Genomic DNA, 18,880 nt, shown 5'->3' with positions numbered 1-18,880 from the left:
CTGACACCGAAACCAGATAACAATACCACAAAAAAGGAGAACTACAGGTCAATAATGCTTATGAACATAGATGAAAATATCTTCAACAAAATATTAGCAAACCAAATCCAGTAATACATTTTAAAAAAATCATTACCATGATTAAGTGGAATTTATTCCTAGGATGCAAGGGTGGTTCATTTATCACAAATCAATCAACATAGTACAACACATCAATAAGAAAAAGAACAAAAACCATATGATCATTTCAAAGAAACAGAGAAAACATTTGGCAAAGTGCAACATCCATTCATGATTATCCCTCAACAAGGCAAGTTTAGGGGAACATATCAACACAATAAAGGCCATATATGAAAAACCTACAGGTATTACAGTCTAGAGAAAAATTGAGAGCCTTTCTCTTAAGGTCAGGAAAAAGACAAAGATGCCCACTCTTACCACTTTTATTCAACATAGTATTGAAAGTCCTAGCCACAGCAATTAAACAATTAAAAGATATAAAAAGCATCTAATTGGTAAGGAAGAACTTAAACTTTCACTATGTGCAGATGACATGGTACTATATGTAGAAAATCCTAAGGACTCCACCAAAAAACTACTAGAACTAATAAATGAGTTCAGTAAAGTTGTAGGATACAAAATCAATATACAGAAATCTATTGCATTTCTATATACTAAAAATGAAGTAGCAAAAAGAGAAATCAAGAAAAAACCTTCCATTTCACCAAAGATGATAAAATACCTAGGAGTAAACTTAATCAAGGAAGTGAAAGTCCTGTACTCTCAAAACTATACAACACTGGTGAAAGAAATTGAAGACAGTACAAAGAATGGGAAAAATATTCCATGATCATGGATTGGGAGAATAAATATTGTTAAAATGTCCATATTACTCAAAGCAACCTCTATCAAAATACCAACAGCATTTTTCACAGAACTAGAATAAATAATCTTAAAATTTGTATAGAACCACAAAAAACCTCATATCATCATAGCAAACTTGAAAAAGAAGAAAAAAACTGAAAGGATCACAAACAAACTTGAAGGTATCACAATTCTGTATTTTAAGATATAGTACAAAGCTGTAGTAATCAAAACATATGGTATTGACACAGAAACAGACATATAGATCAACTGAATGGAATAGAAAGCCCAGAAATAAACTCATAAATATATGGACAATTAACCTTCAACAAAGGAGGCAAAAATATGCAATGGGAAAAAGAATATCTTCAACAACCGGTGTTGAGAAAACTGGACAGCTACATGCAAAAGAATGAAACTAGACCATTTTCTTACACCATACACAAAAATAAACTCAAAATGAATTAAGGACCTAACTGTGAGACCTTAACTCTAAAAATGCTTGAGGAGAGCACAGGCAATTATTTCTCTGATATCAGCCATAGCAATATTTTTCTAGATATGTCTCCTGAGGCAAGGGAAACAAAAGCAAAAATAAACTATTGGGAGTACATCAAAATAAAAATTCATCATCACTAGCCCTCAGGGAGATTCAAATTAAAACCACATTGACATATCACCTTACACCATTTAGAATGGCCAAAATTAACAAAACAGGAAACAACATGTGTTGGAGAGGATGTGGAGAAAGGGGAACCCTCTTACACTGTTGGTGGGAATCCAAGTTGGTACAGCCTCTTTGGAGAACAGTATGGAGATTCCTCAAGAAATTAAAAATAGAACTTCCCTATGACCCTGAAATTGCACTACTGGGTATTTACCCCAAAGATACAGACGTAGTGAAAAGTAAGGCCATCTGTACCCCAATGTTTATAGCAGCAATGACCACGGTCGCCAAACTATGAGAAAGAACCAAGATGCCCTTCAACGGACGAATGGATAAGGAAGATGTGGTCCATATACGCTATGGAGTATTATGCCTCCATCAGAAAGGATAAATACCCAACTTTTGTAGCAACATGGACGGGACTGGAAGAGATTATGCTGAGTGAAATAAGTCAAGCAGAGAGAGTCAATTATCATATGGTTTCACTTATTTGTGGAGCATAACAAAGAGCATGGAGGACATGGGGAGTTAGAGAGAAGAGAGTTGGCGGAAATTGGAAGGAGAGGTGAATCATGAGAGACTATGGACTCTGAAAAACAATCTGAGGGGTTTGAAGTGGCGGGGGGGTGGGAGGTTGGGGTACCAGGTGATGGGTATTATAGAGGACACAAATTGCATGGAGCACTGGGTGTGGTGAAAAAATCATGAATACTGTTTTTCTGAAAATAAATAAATCAATTAAAATAAAATAAAAAGCTTCTGCACAGCAATCAACAAAACTAAAAGATAGCCTACTGAATGTGAGAAGATATTTGTAAATGATATATCTGATAAAAGGTTAGTATCCAAAACATATGAAGAACTTATTCATATGTTTATTGAAACATTATTTACAATAGCCAATTTATGGAAGCAGCCCAAGTCCATTGATAGATGAATGGATAAAGAAGATGTGAGATATATATCATGATAGATGCCATGGAATATTACTCAGCCATAAAAAAGAATAAAATTTTGTCATTTGCCAAAACATGGATGGTGTATAATGCTAAATGAAATAAGTCAGTCTTTCAAATCTGTTATATTCTCCTTCAGTGTGGAGACACTTTTGGAGGTGGGAGAAGCAGGCAGCATATTGATGCCTCCCTGCTCCAAGGAAGCAGAAAAGGTCTATTTTTTTTCAAACAACCTGGTCAACTGCCTATGGCTCCAGGTTCCTTCCAGTACATGCAGAGTTGCAGGTTTCAGAACTAAAATGTCTTGGTTAAGAGCAGATTATATCAGAGCTGGGATAATAGGCTCTGACCTCAATTTACATATCTGTAAAATAGGGCCATAAGAATAAGTGATCTTTAGGGCCCTTTCCAAAGCTAGGACTCTCTGATATTTCTAATGGCCATATTCAGAATTTATTCTGCTGTACCTGTACTTTCCTTCAGATGGAGTGATGAGACCTCTAGTCCTGCAGATAAAGCACCTATGACCTTGTACTCCCACACCTTAGCACATCATATATCTCCACAACCATCCTCCATCCAGTCCCAACTAAAGAGAAAAAGTTCTAATACATAAGCTGAGGAAAACTTTTCTCCATGATCAGGATAAATCTCTGAATACTGACTAAGCATTATCTTACTGGACTTCAGAGAAATTTAATTTTCTAAATCTTATGTGGATATAAGACACCAATGAGCCTCTCACCATCCTTCTGGTGTCACTAGACTGACCATAGCTTAGATTCCATCTGCTTTCAGTTCACAGGCTCTGACTCTTTCCTTCTCCCATGTCATGCCCCAGTCAAGTCAGGGTAGAAAATACACCACTCATACTTAGAGAGCATTCTGAACTATGAGGTATAAGGAGGCTGAGGAGATTCTGCACCTCTCTATTCCTCTTGACTAGACCTCAGATTGAACTTCCCAAAATCCATTTATCTATCTCATCCCCCCACCTCACTCACTTAAAAAGAGAGATCTGAGCTTTGATGTAGGCATTTTGTAAAGACTTCAGTAAGGTAGTCTTTCTGTTGGAGGAGTAACATTTTAGGGCTTGGGATAGGCTCTAAATCACAAATTACCTATTTCAATGGTCTCTTCTGGGGTTTCTTGAAAGTCCTCCTCTCCTGCATCCAAGTCAATACGCTCTTCTTTGCTGTTGCGCAGGCTCCAACACAGGCGGTAGAGCTGTGGAAAAAGCAAAACAGGTTGGCAGAAAGAACCAAACAGTGTCTGGTGCCAAGAAGTTGAGAGAAAAAAAAAGAAATGTGCTCAAGAAAAGAAAAAGTGCATCATTTCCTAAAGGTGTCAGTGAATGATTAGTTATTGCTCTAGAACACAGAGGATACTGGAGATGCCCCTTTTAAAACATTGATTTGGTCAGTGTTTGCTGAATGAAACTCATTTAAAAATGCAAACAACAAAGAAGATGTGGTATATATACACAATGGAATACTATGCAGCCATCAAAAGAAATGAAATCTTGCCATTTGCGACAACATGGATGGAACTAGAGCGTATCATGCTTAGCGAAATAAGTCAAGCAGAGAAAGACAACTATTATATGATCTCCCTGATATGAGGAAGTGGTGATGCAACATGGGGGCTTAAGTGGGTAGGAAAAGAATCAATGAAACAAGATGGGATTCGGAGGGAGACAAACCATAAGTGACTCTTAATCTCACAAAACAAACTGAGGGTTGCTGGGGGGAGGGTGGTTGGGAGAAGGGGGGTGGGGTTTTGGACATTGGGGAGGGTATGAGCTTTGGTGAGTGCTGTGAAGTGTGTAAACCTGGCGATTCACAGACCTATACCCCTGGGGATAAAAATATATGTTTATAAAAAATAAAAAATTTTTTAAAAATGCAAACAACAACAACAAAAAGGTACTGTGGTCTCTCAGTACTGACCAAAACATAGATAACAGTTTCTATCCACATTATCTCTAAATAAGTTGAGCACTTCGATGTAAATTACACACATGAATATAATATTCAAAGACTAAGAGATTGCCTTGAATAAAGAAATGTCTGTCTTGAATGAATGAACTCTTCTTATATATGATGACTAAATTTGTTCCTTTTAGCATTGGTGCTAAGAAAGAAGACCAAAAACCCATTTCTCCAGACCAGAAGTGTAGAGCAGAGTTTGCACCATGTGTTTGTCACATTATAAGAAAATAATCTGTAGAATCATGAACCATATTAGAATTGAGTAGCACTGGAGACAGTTTCTATGAACATGAAACCAGAAACTTGAAGAAGTCTGAAAGTCAATGAAATGTATTCATTCCAGCTATGCCCTCTTCGATGACTATGTTGCTTTCTCTACTTCAAGGGGAATCATGGATGGGGTGCCTGGCTGTCTGCCTTCAGCTCAGGTCATGATCCCAGGGTCCTAGTTCGGAGCCTTCTTGCATCAGGCTCCCTGCTCAGCAGGAACCCTGCTTCTCTCTCTCCCACTCCCCCTCCTTCTGTGTCTCTCTCTGTCAAATAAATAAGTAACATCTTTAAGGAAAAAAAAAAAAAAGAGGAATCCTGGGGCTAAATGTGTTTAGGGCTGCAATACTTGCAAACACTGAGACATCAGGAAGCAGTTAATACAGCACAAAGAAAGCCTATTGACAGATTCAGCCAATAAACATAATGGTGATTCTTCTTTTATAAAAGAAGTCTTTGTTTGACATTAAGATTAGGTACAGTTTTGAAAATTTGGCAAGGAGGTCGAAGGTCTCTTCAGGATTCCATAAGTCCCTGTATTTGTATATGCATGAGTAAAAAGTTAAAAAAAAAAAAACAAAAAACCTTCTCTTTCTCTATGGATTAACATGATCTTAGGTAAACTCTACCTCTGTTCTTAGAAACCTGAAAAAGTTTAAGTATTAGCTATGTTGGATGCCCAAATTATATTGTTTATGGTAAAAGTGACCTATAATTAGAAATTTTCATCTGCATTGGGAGAGCTTGAATGAATCCTAAACCAAGGGTGACATCTAGAATTAAAGAAGACTATTTGCCATTTTGGAGTCTTGAATCAATTGGACTTTGATATTTGAAATTCCTCAAATTATATGGATAATTGTTTGGAGGGTTAATAGGGGAAAAAATTAAGGGTATATCATACTTCAGATTTCCCTGAGCATGGTTTTTTTGTAACTATGTCCCTTGCTGAGACCCCTGAAAGTTATGCCATGGGTCTACTAGAAGAAATCTAAGTTTCTATTTGAGACTTGAGTATCTAAAACAGGCTAGTCCCTGTACTCACCCAAGTGATCTCATTCCCTTGCACCTGTGCTGTTACTTGGTGAGCAGGATCCAGAGATTAGCCCCTGGACTGAAATAACTGTGGTGAGGACTCCTACAGAAGACACACACTTGACACCACCTTGCTAGCACATCATGTTTTCTGGCTTGTGTCTTTCTATGTAAAACCAACGGTAAGCAAGGACTGTTTTAGTCATGTGAGTGTGAGATGTTTAATTGAGGAAAGGGCAACAAGGTGGGTGTTATAGCATGAGCATGAATCAAGGGAAGGACACATTCCCCAAAACGGATACTCACATGCACATCTGGAATTGGTTTGGTGAAGAGAGAGACAACCACGATGACGATGACAGATATGACAAAGAGGATGATGGCAAAGTACAGGTAGTGCACACCACAGATAATCGTGGGACAGTTGCTGGGCTGCATGCAGCTCCCAGTTCCATAGGCAAATTCAGTCACCATACGGGACACCCCAACCAGAAATCCTATGACTAGTCCCCAAAAGGCTCCCTGTGAAAGAAAACCTTGGGTTAATTAACACCAAACACACAAAACATCAGGGCATTCCTGGGAGACAGAGAAAAAGGAATAAAAATGAGACAAATGATAGCTTTAGGCCTTCTGAAGCCAGAATGCTGGCGTTCAGAATATGGCTAAGAGTGTGATGTCAGGCCAAGCCTGAAGGTGTGTTTATCATGTTTCAGTGATGATTTTACCCTGGGGCATAAAACAAGATTCATAATAATATAATGGGTAACAATGTCTAATAACTTGTGTCTAGTGTCAACCCAAAGCCTTAATTCCAAAAATTAATTTTTAATTTTATTTTTTTAATTAATTTATTTATTTTCAGAAAAAGCAGTACTCATTATTTTTGCACCACACCCAGTGCTCCATGCAATCCGTGCCCTCTATAATAATAATTTGACTCTGATTGGAGAAAGACAACTATCATATGATCTCCCTGATATGAGGAAGTGGTGATGCAACATGGGGGGTTAAGGGGGTAGGAGAAGAATGAATGAAACAAGATGGGATTGGGAGGGAGACAAACCATAAGTGACTCTTAATCTCACAAAACAAACTGAGGGTTGCTGGGGGGAGGGGGGTTGAGAGAAGGGGGGGTAGGGTTATGGACATTGGGGATGCTGTGAAGTGTGTAAACCTGGCAATTCACAGACCTGTACCCCTGGGGATAAAAATATATTATATGTTTATTAAAATTTTTTTTTTAAATTAAATAAATAAATAATTTGACTCTGGTTCCTGTAGCTGCTATCACCATCAGCCTCCAGATTTAAGCACATTCAAAGGTAATGTAATTACTTATGAAATAATTTGTTTTCCTTGAAGCCTTTGAAAAACAAATTGGGTCTTTGAGGGATGGAAGAGAAAAGAATGTTTCCATCAAAATATAAATACTACTTTCTTCATAGTCCCTTTTATAGATCCAAAGTCACTGTTTTTCATTTGAAAACACAAGATTATATTATGTGTCTTTACATTAAGTTTTGGGTTTGCATATTAAAAATATGGAAATCCTTTAAGAGACTAAAAATACAGGGGTACAATTTTTCAGGGTTTTTTTAAACCCCTTCCCTCCTTTCCTTCCTTCCTTATTTCCTTCTTGCTTCCTTTTCAGTCAGGCCTCACCTAGAGAACCAGGTCTAAATCTAGAGGCCATATTTTAAAAGGATCAGTGACAAAGTACAGTGAGCTCATAGAAGGGTGGTAAGAAAGAGCTTTCATGTCAAATGTTGATCCTTGAACTTTCCTAGCCATGGGTACCCCTGCACTTTATATCCCAGGTGTGTTCAATTATCAGTGTATTCATGTCCTATGTCTTTGTACAGGTCACTCTTTATCTGGGAGAACACAAGCTCCTCCCTTCCTGGTAACCTTGTTCTAGCTTACATGTCCCCTCTTCTCCTAAGACAGAATTGGATGGACCCATCCTCCGTGCTGTGACTGCACTATAGACACACCTCCAATTCCAGCACCAATTCCCCTTCTGTGGAATCACTCAATCACTTCTCTCTCTCCCCATCTGAACTGGGAATTTGCCCAGGGAAGGAACCAAGATTTATTCCCTTTGTGTTGTCAGCTCTCCGTCTGACATCTGGAAGTATCTGCTAGGTAGATAGATGATGGTAGATGGTAAAGGATAGATGATAGATAGACAGATAGATAGATGATAGATAGATGAGGAAAAAGATGTCCCCCATTCATTCCCCACACACATATTCATTCAAAAATTACTTTTTTACTTTAGTTTGTATGAATAGTATTGATAAAATCTGCTATAAAGTTTGTCTTCTCTTTTGATTTTTTGCTTTTCTTTTTATTTAAATTCAATTAGCAGGATGCCTGGGTCAGTTGGTTAGTGTCTACCTTTGGCTCAGATCATGATCCCAGGGTCCTGGAATTGAGTCCCACATTGGGTCCCTTGCTCACCAGAAGCCTGCTTTTCCCTTTGCCTTCTCTACCTGGCTCTCCCCCTGCTTGTGTGTGCGCTCTCCCCCTCTCTCTGACAAATAAATAAATAAAACTTTTTAAACTTAATTTCAATTTTCATTTCATTTCAATTAACTATTTAATTGAATTATCCAACATATAGTCCTTCTCTTTTGGCAATTAGTATCTTCCTGTTCCTTTCAGTTTATTCTCAAGAGGCTCTTGAAAAATCTGGGAAATTTTGACATTTTCCTCAAGATTTTAATAAGTGATCCCCTTTTTTTTTTTAAGATTTTATTTATTTACTAGAGAGAGAGACAGTGAGAGAGATCATGAACGAGGAGAAGAAGGTCAGAGAGAGAAGCAGACTCCCCATGGAGCTGGGAGTCCGATACGGGACTCGATCCCGGGACTCCAGGATCATGACCTGAGCCGAAGGCAGTCGTCCAACTAACTGAGCCAGCCAGGCGTCCCGTGAGTCACCCCTTATTAAACACAATCCCTGACTGGTCCTGAGAATCATTTTGTAGTCTCTATGTGCTGCTCTCCAGAGACTCTAACAATGGCTTCTCACCCTCAGACCTGTGACATTTGGGCTGGATAATTCTTTTGTGACTGGGGGTTGAGCCTGAGGGGAGCTGTCCTGTGTATTGGCTTCCACACAATAGATACTAGTAGCATTTTCTGAATCAAAGCCAATCAAAAATGTTGCCAGACTTTGCCAAAAGTTCCCTTGGGGAAGGGCAAAATCTCCCCCAGTTGAGAACCACTACACTCTATCCAATTTTTAGCCTTATTTTTTGGCTGCCACAGTCCTTTGTTGAACTGAGTCTGTTTTTAGTCCACAGCAATACCCAGATGGGCTTCTAGCCACACTATACTAACTTGTATTTTAGAAATCTCTCAGCTTCTGCCAATCCCTATTGAAATAAATCTGAAGAGTGTGCCTATTTCTCAAACCAGTCATGATCACTTGCAGGTTTAATTCTGATCTCTCAAGGGTATTTATCTGTGCATGCAGTTTTGTGTTGCCAGCAAATCTGGACTATGTTCCTAATGTCAAATGTTGAGTGAAGAGAAACACACATAATTTTACACTTCAAAGCTGGGTCATTCCAGTGAGGTATTTCCCAAGTGTATATTTGTTTCTGTCCTATTGGGAGAAAGGGGTTGTCTCTAACCAAAAATATGTCATCATTGATACTGCTTCAGAAAATGGGCTACACAGTTATTACCCCCACTCGATCCCAGCCTTCCCTGAGTGTGCAGATGGTTTAATACAGAGACAGGTGAGCAACACCTCAGTCAGAAGCCATATCCAAAGGCATCCTTTTCATGGTGCTTCAAAACCTGTAACAGCACCCCAATGAAAATCCAAACCCTCTGGCCTGGCTTTTTCAAAGGAGCCATTCCTAATTTAACTTCAACATTCTTGTCTAGCATTTCTTCCATTAACCCATACACACAAACTCCTTCTCAAGTCATGTGAAATGCCTTTCAAACTCCTCATCCTCATGCTTATCCTTGCACTTCTGCCTCCAAGTTCTGGTGCTGTTCTCTCTCTGCTTTGCACACCCTCTCTTCCCTCTAGTTCAGCCCATGCTAATATAGTCTTTCTGTGAATCCTTCTCATATTCTATGCTATGTTTTATCCCTTAATTATTATCTACCTTATGTTGTTTTGCATATACATTGCTTGAGCACCAGGACATCGTTTTTCACTGGGCCTTGAGAGGTGCTGGCTGGAAAGCCAAGCTCACTGCAGAACCACTAGAGGTACATACATACAATGGAATATTACTCAGCCATCAGAAAGGATGAATACTCACCATTTGCATCAACATGGGAGGAACTGGAGGGGATTATGTCAAGTGAAATAAGTCAAGCAGAGAAAGACAATTATCATATAGCTTTGTTCATATGTGGAATGTAAACAATAGCACAAAGGATCATTAGGGAAGGGAGGGAAATCAGAAGGGAGAGAAATCAGAGAGGGAGATGAACCCTGAGGGACTACAAACCCTGGGAAACAAACTGAAGTTTACGAAGGAGAAGGGGGTGAAAGGATGGGGTAACAGGGTGATGAGTATTAAGGAGGGCACGTGTTGTGATGAGCACTGGGTGTTACATGCAACTAACTAATGAATCACGGAACACTACATCAAAAACTAATGATGTACCATACAGTGGCTGAATAGAACTTTTTTTAAAAAGGAAATTTTTTTAAAGGAACCACTAGAGGGAGCCTGTGCTAGGACTCCCTCTGGAGCTGCTCGCCTGGGATACAAACTTCCCGGCTAGTGCCATGTTAACAGGCCAAAGTCATTCAGGTTGGATGGAACATGTATATCATTAGTTGGGAATGAGTTTGGAACCTGCAGCAAGGAGGGGAGGTGAATCCAAAAGAATGTATACCCAGGAGAGTCCCTGAAGGCTTTGCCATAAAAACCTTCAGCAGCACATCTATTTCTGCTTGAGATCTCTGGGAAATAGAATCCCTCCCATACAGAATATGGTGCTCCAGGTGGGGCTGTGACACTTCTGTGTCAGAGCGGCTTTTCAGGACATGCAAAAATGAAACCTACCGGCTCATTGGCTCTCTTCCAGAAAATAGCAAGCAAGAAGACGGCTGCAATGGGTGGTCCCAAGTAACTGGTAATGGACTGGATGTAATCGAAGAGCTGCCCACTTTGTGCTGACTGCACAATGGGTACCCAGGCAATGCTGACACCTATCAGCACCAGGATGAACAACCTGAAATCAAAATCCCCCAATACAACGTCAATAAATGGCTCTATATGAATAAATACATATTACTATGTGTCAGATGTATGATATATATATGTATCATATGTGTATGATTACTATATGTCAGATGTGTGTATATATATATAATATATATAGCAAATACATATACACACAAATGTAGATATTTATATGTGTGTGTATCATTTTATTTATTGTATATTATATATACATATTATGTGTGTGTGTGTGTGTAATATTACCATAGGCAAGGAAAAATAATTAGCAAATTCATTCTTGAGGCTTTTTTTCCATCTGTATTCTGCCTCTATGAGAAAGTCATCTGTGCCTGTGAATAAATGTAATGCACTTGACAAACCTAAACCAGTAACTGCCATAAGAGAATCACACTTTGACAAGTAGTAGAATGTAGGAACAAGGGTCCTGGACTCAAATTTTTCTTTTCTATGTGTGACATAGGATACGTTGCTTAACCTCTCTGAATCTCAATTTCTCTGTCTGTGAATTGGGGACAATAAGACTGACCTTGCAATTCTAGAATAAGGATCAGCTATAATAAAACACCTAGCAAACAGTAAATAGTAAAGGCCATAATTTTTATTTTTTTCTCCTTCTCCTCCTTTCCCTTCTCCTCCTCTTCTTCATAATAAAGTGAAGACCACAATGAAAAATAGTTTATAAAGAAACAGTCTAGAAAGAAAGGGACACTACCAAGTATTTCCAGCTCTCCTCTTGAATTTCACTTCAAGTCATGAAGAGATTGGAGGGTTCCCTTACAAGCTCCCCTTACTTGTGCTTTTGATTTAATTAGAAAGATGGCTATGATTCCTTTATCTTACATGAATTTAAGGCAAAAGAATCTTACACTAACCTTTACAAAGCAGTGTTTTCACTCATATATTTCTCCTGGAATCCCCTTCCACTGCCCCCATATACCCAAATCCTACCTACCATTTTGGCCTCAGGTCAGGCCTCCCTCTTCCAGGAGCTTTCCCCAACTACTGCATGCCATGTTCACCTCTTCCTGCTTTGAGCCCTTGATTGCTCTTACAGTCACCATAGCAAAGTCTGGAATTATTTTCTATAAGCTCATCTAGGGCAGGGATAAAATCCAGGGCAGCAGTCGTGGGATGTACAAAAGTGTGGTCCCCAACAATCTCAGAGCCAAGGGGGCCATCCCCGAGCAAAGCAACAAAATGGTTCTCTTCTCATGTTGCATCTTATAGATATAAGGGAGGAGGGGAGAAACAGGAAAAACTAAAGTCCTTTCTAAGGGAAAACCAGTCAGGATGATGGTTCTGATTTCTGTGAAGCAAAGGAGTAGACTCAGGCCTGGTTAGATATGCCCTGAGTGCTAGGTGTCTCAACACCTGACAGTGGCCTGTCCTCTTTCCTTCCTTTGCCCTAATCTTATTGATGGGGCCTATGAGGTGGCAGCCCATACCCCTCCCACACTCACTATGGAACTTTTCCTTGACTGACCTCACAGGGACTTGATTCCTCTGCTCCGAGGAAGTTGACCTGCCAGAGCCCCAGAAAGAGACACAGCAGAGCTTTAGTTAGTCCTCTCTCCAAGTATCTGCTCAATGGATAGTCAAGATTATGAGTACCTCTGAGCCATGTATCAACCCTTCTGTCTTTCAGTATTCTGTTGTGTCCACTATCTCATTTGCAATAACAAATGTACATATAGCATGGTGTTTTAGACTTTACAGAGCATGTTCCCAAGCACAGTATCACTTGACCCTCACAGTCAAATGCAAAAATGTTGCAGCAAATGGTCAAGGCATCAGAGGCGTCTGGGCCTTGAAGATGGCCCATGTGAAGACCTACAGTGTAGAGGGCTGAGGAGGGCCACATGGGGTAGCATAAAGGGATGTGAACAAGGACTCAGTTGGCCTGAATTCCAGTCCTCTTTCTGCCACTGTCCAGACTACATGGATTTAGGCAAGACAAGCCTCCTTTTGTTTGTTGATAAACTGAGGGTTAGATTGGATGATTTCTGATGTCGTATCTTACTCCAGACAGGCATTGTTTGATGATCTTCAATTTATATATTTTTTTAATTTATTTATTCATTTGAGAGAGATACAAGCAGAGAAAGAGAGAGAGCACAAGCAGGGGGAGAAGCAGAGGGAGAGGGAGAAGCAGAGTCCCCACCAAGCTGGGAGCCCAACATGGGGCTCGATCCCAAGACCTGGAGATAATGACATGAGCCAAGGGCAGAGGCTTAACCATCTGCCACCCAGGCACCCTGATGATCCTCAATTTAAAGTTAAATGTCACTAAAGTGTAAATATAACTAATGACAGAGGTTACTGCCATTCTACCCAAGCATGTACCAGTCTTCTCTACCTTGAAGGATAGTACAGATCATTCAAACTTTCATGGTGGGTGGCAAGAAGATGCTGCACTTACCTTCCTGCAATCATGAGCTCTTTCTCAGATGCTCCCTTCCGGATCTTGGTGTAGATGTCCATGGTGAAGAGGGTGCTGGCACTATTGAAGATGGAGGTTAAGGAGCTCATGAGAGAGGCCAACATGACTGACAGCATCAGGCCTCTCAGTCCTGAAAGAGAAGGAGGATCTGAGTGGCACACACAACAACTCAGCTCTTTTGTACTTGGAAATTGTGAGAACTCAAGGTCTGTTTGCCTTCCAATACCATGCCATGTTCTCCAACTTGTCTCTCCAGAAAGACTAGGTATTTCAAGAATGAATTGTGGCTTTAAATTATACTGTAAGCCCAAAGCAGTCAACAAAGAGATAAGGACAAAATATATATGAGTAAATACTTTGCAACTGAATGATGATGATGATGGTGGTGGTGATGGGGTGATAATGGTTAATGGTGATGGTGCTGATGGTATGTGTGATTCCATCTAAGAGGAGTTTTATAAGGTCTTTTATTTAAAAAATTCATGGTATAGCAGAAAGATTCAAACTATGATTCAAAAGATGATGTTTTCAATAAAGTGAAATCTCCATAGAATGGAAAGAAATACTAGCAATTCATATGTCTAATAAGGGTCTAGCATGCAGAATATAAAAAGGATGTGTATAACTGAATAATAAAAAAAGACAAATAATCCAATTAAAAATAGACAAAGAACTTGAATAGAAGCTTCTCCAAAGAAGATAAACAAGTGGCTAATAATCACATGAAAAGATGCTCAACATCAAAGAAATTCAAACCAAAAAACCACAATAAAAATACTACTCTGTATCCATTAGGGTGGGTATAATTTTAAAAAAAAAAAAAGAAGAAGAAGAAAGACAGACAGATAACAACAAGTGTGGATGAAGATGTGGAGAAATAGGAACCCTCACATATTGATGGCAATAATGTAAAAGGACACAGCCACTGTTGCAAATACTCTAGCAGTTTTCTCAAATCAAAAACATGCAGTTACCATATGACCCATTAATTTCACTCCTAGGTATCTGTTCAAAAGAAATAAAAACATGTTCACATAAAAACTTGGACGTGAACAACACTCAGTCGGTTGAGTGTTTGACTCTTGATTTTGGCTCAGCTCATGATCTCAGAGTCATGAAACTGAGCCCCTCATTGGGCTCCATGCTTAGTGGGCAGTCTGCTTAGGATTTTCTCTCTCCTTCTTCCTCTGTGCCCCCCACTCTCTCTCCCTCTAAAATAAATAAATAAATCTTTTTAAAAACTCAAATATGAATGTTCATAGTAGTATTATTTATAATAGCTAAAAAGTAGAAACAAGACAATGTTATCAACTGATGATAAACAAAGTGTGATATATCCATGCAATGGAATATTATTTATCAATAAAAAAGGGTGAAGTACTAATGCATGCTATAATGTAGATAAACCTTGCATTCTTCTAAGTGAAATAAGCCAGACACAAAGAACAACTATTGTATAACCCTGTTTATGTTAGGTGCTCAAAATAAGCAAATCCATAGAGAGAGGGAGTAGATGAATGGTTGCCTAGGGGATGGGATAAAATATGGGGTGATAATAGGTGCAGGATTTTTTAGAGGTGATAAAAGTTTTCTAAAATTATGGTGATGGTTGCACACCTCTGAATATACTAACAAAAATTCCCTAGCAGGGACACCTTTATGTTCTCCTTGGTGTGGAAGTAGTAATAGAGATTGTAGCAAACCATGTTGGCCATGATTGGGAGAAATTTTTTTTAATTTATTTATTTATTTGACAGATCACAAGTAGGCAGAGAGGCAGGCAGAGAGAGAGAGGAGGAAAGCAGACTCCCTGCTGAGCAGAAATCCTGATATGGGGCTTGATCCCAGTACCCTGGGATCATGACCTGAGCCGAAAGCAGAGGCTTTAACCCACTGAGCCACCCAGGTGCCCCCATGATTGGGAGAAATTTTAAAAGAAACAATCCCTTATTCTGATTTGGGAATGGTAGTATTATCCCCATTCAACACACAAGAAGTGAGGCCCAGGTTGGCATAACTTGCTTAGGGTCAGAGCTGGGAATACATCCTTGTCTTTTTTTTTTTTTTTTCTCCATTGAAATCTTTACTGAGCTATAATTCACATACATATGATTCATCACTTAAGGCACACAATTCAGCTCCTGCTGAGCAGAGAGCCCAATGTGCGGCTCCATCCCAGAACCCTGAGATCATGACCTGAGCATAAGGCAGAGGATTTAACCCACTGAGCCACCCAGGCGCCCCTACTTTAAAAAAAAATTTTAGGGGAACTTGGGTGGCTCTGTCACTTGATTCCTTGGTTTTGCCTCAGATCATGATCTCAAGGTCCTAGGATTGACCACCATGTGGGGCCCTGCACTGAGCAGAGTTTTGCTTCAAGGGTCTCTCACTCTCTCCTACTGCCGCCTACTCCCCCCCCATTCACTCATGCTCTCTCTCTAAAATAACTTAGTAGAGACGCTTGGGTGGCTCAGTCCCTTAAGCACCTGTCTTTGACTCAGGACATGATCCTGGGGTCTTGGTACTGAGTCCCACACATCAGGGTCCCTCAGCAGGGAACTTGTTTCTCTCCCTCTGCCTGCCATTCCCCCTGCTTGTGCTTTCTCTCTCTGACAAATAATAAATAAAAGCTTTTTAAATAAATAAATAAATAAATATAAGTAAATCATTTAAATTTTTCTAAAAAAAGGAGAGAAAGAAAAATAACATAAATAATTACAGTGTATCCAAACCAGAACTCTAAAAGAACCAGCCATGTGACTCTTCTTATTGCAACCTTAATTAATAAGCAGCCTGGTTCAGTGGAATTGTTAACGATTACCCCCATTTTTATAGAATTTGAATGCAAATGGTTTGTACAAGGTCACACATCCAGTTTTTGCAGTTTAAAAAAAAAAAATCTTCAATTCCAGCCTTTAGCACAGTTAAGCAAGCCAGATACTGAGTTGCTGTGTGGCCTTGGAAAAAATCATTTTCCTTTTGTAGGTCTCAGTTTCCCCTAACTATGAAATGGAGAGGTTTGACTAGTCTCTAGGTTTCTTCTCAATGATAAAATTTTGTAAGTTTATTGCAAGTTTTCCTGTTCAGTACCTTTGAATTTTTGGTCTCCTGAGACCCCTTAACCTAATTAAGTTTTACATCCCTTGATCCAGAATTAGATTTTTTTCTTCGACATGAAATATGAACAGTAACCCTACAGGCCTACCCCAAAACTCTAATTATTCTGGACTCCAAGGATAACACATTCTCTGTAGCCCCCTTGTGGCCCATCCATCTACTGCCTCAAACTTCCTCATCCTTTGTTGTTGTTGTTGTTTATTTTATTTCTTTATTAATTTTTTATTATGTTATGTAAGTCACCATACAGTACATCATCATTATTTTTGATGTAGTGTTCCGTGATTCACTGTTTGTGTATAACACCCAGTGCTCATTGCAATAATGTGTGTCCTTAATATCCATCACTGGGATAACCCCATTTCCCAGCCCTTCCCCTCTAAAACCCTCAGTTTGTTTCCCCAGAGTCCATAGTCCCCTCATGGTTCATCTACCCCTCTGGTTATCCTCCCCTTTATTTTTCCCTTCCTTCTCCTAATGTCCTCCGTGCTATTCCTTATTTTCCACAAATAAGTGAAACCATATATAATAATTGGCTTCTGCTTATTTCACTTAGTGTAGTTTCCTCCAGTTCCATCTATGTTATGCAAATGTTGGGTATTCATCCTTTCTGATGGCTGAGTAATATTCCATGTGTTTATATGGACCACATCTTTATCCATTCACCTGTTTGAAGGGCATCTAGTCTCCTTTCACAGTTTGGCTTTCTGGGCATTTGCTGCTATGAACATTGGGTGCATGTCTTTTCACTTCTTTTCACTACATCTGCCATCTTTGGGGTAAATGCCATGTAGTGCAATTTCTGGGTCCAAGGGTAGCTCTCTTTTTAAACTTTTCAATGAACCTCCACACTGTTTTCCAAAGTGGCTGCACCAACTTGCATTCCCACCAACATTGTAAAGAGGGTTCCCTTTCTCTACAACCTCTCCAACCATTTGTGCTGTTTCTTCTTGCCTTGTTCATTTTTTTGCCATTCTAAATGTTATAAGGTGGTATCTCAATGTTGGTTTTGATTTGAATTTTCCTGATGGCTAATGATGCCAAACCTCTTTTTCATGTGTGTGTTTAGCCATTTGTATGTCTTATTTGGAGAAAATTGTCTGTTCATGTCTTTTGGCCCATTTTTTGACTTGATTCTTTGTTTTTTTTGTGTCTTGAGTTGGAGAAGTTTCTTTATAGATCTTGAAATCCAGCCCCTTATATGTAAGTGTCATTTGCAAATAAAATCTTCACCCCATTCCGTAACGTTGCCTCTTTGGAAAAGTTTTTAAAACTTCCTTATTCTGTAGTTAAACGCTTTGCCTTTCCCTCCAGGCTTTTCCATTGGAATATCAATGCATTTCCAAGGAAAATTTCCAGCTTAGTTCACGCTTTCATGTTTATGTCTGTTGGAGAGTTCTGAAAGATCTTCTAGATGAGCACAGAAGAAGCCTGTGTTTTTCACTACGCATTTTTCACCTCTTTTCCAACCCCCTGACTGATGAAAAAGACACATGCTAGAGCCCTCATAGAGCTCAACCTAAACATATGTCCTCTTTTCCCATGATGGGAAGATGATGTTCCAAAAGCTGAGGACACAAGCCCATAGGAAAGCCTTCCCTACTGGTCTCCCAAGCTCGAAATGGCTTTTCCCCCATAGGGCCCACAGAAATCTACGTAAAGAGGAAGCCAAATCAGACCTCCAAAGAAGACTTTTCCAGAAAAATGACTCTCACCATCGGGGCATGAGCTCCACCACCAACGTCGGGTAAGCAACATTTGTTACAGCCACCTCAGTACCATCAAATTTCTTACTTTCCGAGTGGACGGTGCAAGCACTTTTTTCGGGAAAAAGATGAAGAGCCATGTCAGCAAGCAAAATCACGGAAGTCATTCCCAAGATTCACTTTCTTAAAATAAGACTTTTCAAACCGGACATTCCTGCCCAAGAATGCCCTGACTTGGTTCCCACAGAGAGTGCAACTTCAAGTTGAGCCCTACAACACCATGCCCCTGCCCTATCTGGTAAATGACCATATCCCAAGATTCTGACTGGGGGCAAAGAGTTTCTTAGTTAGTAGAGGAAGGGAGTAAAATAAAGCATGGCTCAGGGTGGTAGAGAGGGGGCACGTCTTTCAGACTTTTAGTAGACCTCCCTACAACATAGCAGTGACTAGTTGTCTGGTTTCTTCTCCTGAATGAACTCATAGTGACCCATGGCTCCTAATTTGAGGTTTTAGTGCAGCAGCATTTTTACAAGTAGGATTGAACACCCAGTTTTACTTCAGTGGGGGATGTTGGGCAATACTTCCAAAATGTGAAAATCTGGGTTA

The 18,880-nt window shown here is 39.6% G+C and overlaps 1 protein-coding gene across 1 annotated transcript in view; it reads right to left on the bottom strand.

Annotated features, from left to right (window-relative positions):
* Nucleotides 1-18,880, bottom strand: part of SLC5A1 (solute carrier family 5 member 1) — a 103,730-nt gene that overhangs the window by 10,950 nt on the left and 73,900 nt on the right. Inside the window, exon 15 of the mRNA XM_045068227.1 lies at nucleotides 16,476-16,481. Coding sequence (XP_044924162.1) covers nucleotides 16,476-16,481 — 6 coding nt within the window. The remainder of the gene's footprint in view (nucleotides 1-16,475; nucleotides 16,482-18,880) is intronic.

Source organism: Mustela putorius, unplaced genomic scaffold, assembly GCF_011764305.1.
Source record: "Mustela putorius furo isolate JIRA1106 unplaced genomic scaffold, ASM1176430v1.1 tig00000081_pilon_pilon_pilon, whole genome shotgun sequence".
NCBI lineage: Eukaryota > Metazoa > Chordata > Mammalia > Carnivora > Mustelidae > Mustela > Mustela putorius.
Note: the sequence above shows the minus strand (reverse complement) of the source record. Positions and strands in the feature narration are given on the sequence as shown.